The sequence below is a fragment of the Eurypyga helias genome, unplaced genomic scaffold, assembly GCF_000690775.1.
Source record: "Eurypyga helias isolate BGI_N326 unplaced genomic scaffold, ASM69077v1 scaffold10467, whole genome shotgun sequence".
Taxonomy (NCBI): domain Eukaryota; kingdom Metazoa; phylum Chordata; class Aves; order Eurypygiformes; family Eurypygidae; genus Eurypyga; species Eurypyga helias.
The window spans coordinates 46,581-52,469 of NW_010263689.1; the positions used below are offsets into that span (position 1 = coordinate 46,581).

The 5,889-nt window shown below is 49.1% G+C and overlaps 1 protein-coding gene across 1 annotated transcript in view; it reads left to right on the plus strand.

Annotated features, from left to right (window-relative positions):
- The window catches only part of LOC104512945 (paired box protein Pax-2-like), a gene marked incomplete at both ends in the record, with an annotated part of 26,143 nt that overhangs the window by 18,743 nt on the left and 1,511 nt on the right, over positions 1 to 5,889 (plus strand). The window contains one exon of the mRNA XM_010156138.1: positions 5,227 to 5,402. Within this exon, the coding sequence (XP_010154440.1) occupies positions 5,227 to 5,402 (176 nt within the window). The remainder of the gene's footprint in view (positions 1 to 5,226; positions 5,403 to 5,889) is intronic.

Below are 5,889 nucleotides of genomic sequence, written 5' to 3' on the forward strand. Positions count from 1 at the left end.
TGGGGAAAGGACAGCACACGTAGCCGTGAGTGCCCGGAGGGCGAGACAGGGCTGTTCTGGGTTAAGCACCCCAGCAGGGATGGGGATGGTGACAAAGGCGGGCTGCAAGAGAGGACAGGGTTGCCTCGGTGGCACGGAGGGGTGGCATTTCAGCAGCTGGCTCAGCACCACTGTGTTAGACAGATACGTTTCCCTTGGAGGTTTTGACAATTAGATGGGTTCTGCTGTGTCACCTGGCTGGCACTTCTCATGCCAGTCACATTCGCTTTTATTATGTCTGTGATTTTTATTGGTAGTGGTGCGAGGCCCCAGCTGAGATTGGGGCCCCACGAGGCAGCAGGCAGACACGTCATGGGGGTCGTAATAGTTCCTGCCCCAAAAGAGAACAGTATCTCCATGTTTGTGTGCCAGCTGCACAGCATCTTGTGACCTTCCTACATATTTCTATGCCACAAAGGTCTTCCTATGTCAGCGATGCTTCTGAATTATTTGTTGAGGTAGTCCTGTCCCACCTTGAGCAAGGGCGCTCTGTCACCTATAGCCAGAGTAGTAACTGTATTACGCTGCTTTGTGCTGCTGGTACATGGTGGTGTCTTTGTGGCATCCAGACCTGGGAACATCTCTGTTTCGTGGCTATTTAATGGGCATATTCCCTGTGTCAGATGTAGTTGAGGTTGTTCCTGTGTCCTCTGGCACAGCATTTCCTTGTTATCTGTCAGGATACTTCTGTGACACCCATGGAGCATTTCTGTGTCGTGTCGAAGGTTTTTCTGAACATTGGCTGCGGACATTCCCTCGGCAGCGTCTCAGGAGGAGAGATGTTTCCTGTCACATGTGCAAGGCCCGTCCTGATCATGCTGACAGCAACTCTGTGCTCTTGGAGGGACACAGTGACCGAGGCCATGGTTCACCTCTGGAGCTGTTTGTTAAGATCCTTCTGATTCGAGAGATGTCCCTGTGTCACAGTACCACAGTTTCCCTTTGTCGGTTAAAAGGGAGCTGGGAAAGGCGGTGGTGCTTCCCAGTGGTACAGCTAGCATAGTCACCTAGGTGGCATCCCCAAACTCGTCCTGCAGCTGAAGCCTTGCTTCACCACAGCACCCTTTCCAAGAACTGCTTTCATGACAAATTCTCATCCCTTAAGCTTTTATTCCTAGCACTGTTCTTCGTCAGTTGAAGTGACTATTGCCCACCACAGGGCCAGCCCTCGTGGGATCTGCTAGTCTTTACCAACTCAAATTTTCCCGGAGGCCTCCCTTTGTTTTCACCTGCAGCCCTTGAGATGGACCCCATCTCTTCCCCAAACTCCTCTCTGCTCCTTACTGCCACGTGTGCTCATACCCACACAATTGTCAGCTCCCATACTTTATGTACTACAGTATTTGAGGCTTCTCCTGATGGCGCAGCTCACAGAGTCATATGCATAGATCAGAATGATCTAAACCCAGAGACTAGTGTCTGTCCCTTAAAGTTCTAGGGAAAAAATGAAAACACATCATCTATAGATTTTGACACCAGGAAACAAACACAGGGGATTTACAATCCTTTGGTTTAGAAAAAAATATAATGATGCATGATTGTAAATGTCTCAGTGTTAGCAACACAAAACATATAAACCTATCAGGATCATCTCTCTGAAACTTCATTTCATACGTAAAATCCGTATGCACAGCTCCTATTACTGCTCTGTGAAATTTGGGATTTGTGTGCCCTACCATTATGACATCCAGTTCTACTGCAGGCTGCTTAGACGAGGTCCACCTCTGTCAAAAGTTTCTTTTCTTTTGCAGATTTTAAAGGCTAGGCCATGGCAGAGTGCCCCCCCACCTGCTCCATATCCAGAACTCCCACCTAAAGTAAAGCATTGCCTTTCTCCTTACAAGTTTTCCACCTCTCCCTATCTATTTGCTTGCTTTGATCATTCTGATTTCTTATCTAACCCCATTCCTTCCCTTTCTCCTCCCTTCATCCTCTCCTCCCTTTTCTTTAATTTCCCACTGACTGCACAGGTCCTTTCTTATCAGCTAGTCCTGAGTTTCCCAAACACACATACGCACCTACGTGTGCACACGCACAAATAAATAAATAAACAAAAAGGTCAGCGAGCAGAGCAGCAATAACCCCTAAAACAGTACTATCAGAGGGACATGATTGATCAATTGAATTCCATAGCAGCTGAAAAATGTGGGATTAAGTAGTGTATTATACGCACAATGAGTTGAGGCATGATGTTCATTTCAAGTTCATTTCGCCAGCCCTCTGCCACCAGATCAGGCAATCAATAGGGGCAGCAGATATCATATATCACCTCTCTCCGTGCTAGGGAGAGAGCACCATAATCTCTCGCAAATTTAGAGTGACAGATTTGTCAAGATCTGAAGGGCCCCTGAATAAATGAAGGAAAAGAGACTCCTACAGCGACTTGGGAAAGCAGTGGTTTCAGCTTCTTCACACAAAGGCATGGCCCGTGCACACACAGGAACCACACATGCACAGGGCTCTGCAGGCAGAGAGGAACTGCAAGTACATGTGCATGTGTGCATTAACCTGTGTAACCGCCTGGAGCCACTCACTAATGGTAAAATCTGGTTTAATCACGATCAATGGAAGTTTTACCATATATGTGAACACTCGTCCACTCACACCAAACACCACACGCAGGGTAGGGCTGCCAGCCTTGGAAATCGAACGTAGCCTAAACCAGCCGCTGCAGACAAAACAGCTGCCCAGGCACGTATGGTGATACAGAATCTAGAGAACAGCAGAATAATGATCTGCTGCAAAAATACCCGCGTGTATTAGCATCACGGTGTGCAGAGTCATGCATGCTGACTGACACGTGGAAAACTCCTCAAACAGCTTCACAGGCTGCAGAGAGGTTGAAACAAGCGCTGATATAGAAACACAGGGGTTTTTCCAAGCCTGGATCCAGGAGTTTTGTGCCAATCTTCTGCAGGGAGGTCCAGAGAGAAGTGGCTACTGGAACTGGGAGCATGAGCCTCGAGCTACCCTACCGCTCCTGAAAGCCACCCCCCGCAGTAACAGCCCAGTCCCCCTACAACACGAAGACTGCACTGAGCACGGTGTGCAGTCCACCAAGCCTGGTCTTTGCTTTGTTTTCTTTTAGTCAAATCTGTCATGAACTCCATCTTTTAGGAACTTGAGAATTTTCCCTTGTGTGAATAAGCCCAAGGAGAGGAGAAAATGCCAGGGATCAGCGCCAGTAAACAGACCTGCTGTGGCTAGGGGTGGAAAAGAAAGAGGGAGGAGGAGCTGCTCGAGGGAAGGCTGCTGGCTGGGACAAATCAATATGTAATATTTTCTATGGTCTTGTGAGTGGTACTGTACTACGTTACTGTATATAATGTACTATTGATTATATCATATCGTATAATCACCTATAAACTGATATATCTCATAGCCAGAAGGCAGCAGGCTCAGTTGTAACTCTGGGCCACCGGTTGGGCATTAACTGTGCCAGGAAAATACCCATCTTGGCACCACCCACGAGCTAAAAGCCGAAGCGGCGGAGTGGCAGGGTTCTGGCTGCTGCACAGTGGATGCCACTCCAGGCTCCTAAGAGCATTGTCTGCTCATGAGCATGCTCGTAATCGCATGGAGGAGGGAAAGGGTCTATACAGATCCCTCAACCACTTTCTTGACAGACAGCAAGTTTCTGAGATTCACAGCCTGGAAGCCACCAAGAAAGGCTGTGAAGTATGAAGAATAATAGTGAAAGTGCAGGAAGGTAATCACAGTGTAAGAGAGAGAACCTGATCTTGAGATAGACAGGGTGATAAGACGGTCAGAGTTGTGTCTGATGAAGCACAGTGGGTAGAGTTTCAGCATGGAGGGTGTGGAGGTATTAGCATGGATGAGACAGGGGATTATAACCAATCTCACCAAAGTTAGGCCGAGAGGTGACAGCAGAAAGATACTCAGCACAGTTGGAGAAGATTATAATGAGCAGACTTGCCTCAGATGAGATGAGGGATTATGACAAAGGAAAATTCACTTCAGCTGGGACAGGAGGTTATAACAGACAGACTCACCTTGGATGTGACAGATGCTAATAGCAGGAGACTCACTTCAGATAAAAAGGGGTTATAACCAAGATAAATGCACCTCATTTGAGTTGGGGGATGCCAGGGAAAACAAAAACCAAAACAGGTGGGTGATAAGATGGTTTATCAAAGGGAAAGATGCACTTTGGACGGGGCAGGGCATTTATAACGGACTCGGGTCGAGGGGATGAGTGAGCTGTAAGAGGCATGGGATGGCACAGCACAGACAGAGACATCTGAACGTGGCAGGAGGCACCGCAGTGAGACTGGATTGTGTCAAGAGGGCTGTTGTGGGGACAGAGTTGCACTTCTGATCCGACTACCGGAAAAAGGCTTTTTTCCTAGTTAAGAACAAAGGAATGCCAGAAAGGCTGATGCCCACTGAGTAGGACTTGGTTTTGTTACACAATAATTCATTTTGGATAGGAAGAGGGACCAACGCAGACAAAGATTAATCTCATTTTGAAGGGAGTTTTATAACAGAGATATGGGTTGTGATAAATCATGAGCTACATGCAGGAGAACGGGACAGAGATCATAACAGAAACCAGCGTATGTTGGATGGGGCAGACTTGTCTCTGGTGAAACGTGGGAGTCAGAAACAGGATCGTTCCTGTTATCTGAGGGGGATGAGAGACTCATCCAGGGTGCGACAGGACAAGATCAGATGAGAACTTCTACTGGGGCCAGGGAGCTACAACAGACTGGCTCCCTTTCAAGCTGTAAGAGAGCACTTTCTCCATTCCAGGTCCACCCTCAGCACTCTGGTTTCTCTGTGAGCTGCCTCTCCAGTAGCCTTCCAGCAGTGCTAATCGCTACGCTTTGCTCCCATTTTATGCTCAGCAATGGAGATTTGGCAATTCTTAACACTGAAAATCAGTGGAACCGAAACTCGTCTCTGAGCCAAGCACCATTCTCCACAGCCTCGCTCACCCCGGGCAGGAAAGTCCCACGGAGCCCGTGGGGGCAGCCTAGCTGCTCCAGCAGAGAGGAGGGGGCTTCCCTCGGGTCCCCGCAGCCTCCCCTTCCTGCAGGAGGGGCACAGCTCCCTGAGTGGAGGTGGAGGGCCCTGCTCTTTCCCCCTCTGCCCTTGTCCCACATCCCTTGCTGATCTGAGCCAGGGTGGTGCTAACTCCCTGTTTTCTCTGTCTGTGCCCTGCAGATGTATCCGAGGGCTCAGTTCCCAATGGAGATTCCCAGAGCAGCGTGGACAGTTTGCGGAAGCACCTTCGTGGCGACACTTTCACCCAGCAGCAGCTGGAAGCTTTAGATCGAGTTTTTGAGCGTCCTTCTTACCCTGACGTCTTTCAAACATCAGAGCACATCAAATCTGAGCAGGTGAGGGCCTGGCCTGGTATTGGAGACCCACAGGCACCATAGGATGATAGCAGGGAGATTTCCTCACCAAAATCACTCTCCGGCTCTTTACACCTTGTTCTCACACTGATCTGTTACTGCACATACAGCACTTTTACATGTTATGGCACTTTGTAGTTGTAAATGCGTCACTGTGCTGATGCACATGTATACACGAGCTCTACCTCCCCTCGTGAGCAGCTCGACGCATACACGCCACTGTGTTCTCCCTAAATCCCCATGTCCGCCTTTCCCTCTGCACACACACCTGCAGGTACGTGAGCACGTTCTTGCCATGAACACACAACAGCTGCCCTGCACGTTCACCGGCACACAGCCCCGCATGGCAACTCCTGCACTCGCAGATCATGCCAGTGACCAGCGAGCCACAGGGTTGGGCTTTAAGGGACAATTTTCCTTCGTGGCCCAAAGCTGAGACTTGACTCCCATCTCCAACCTAGTTTTCCAC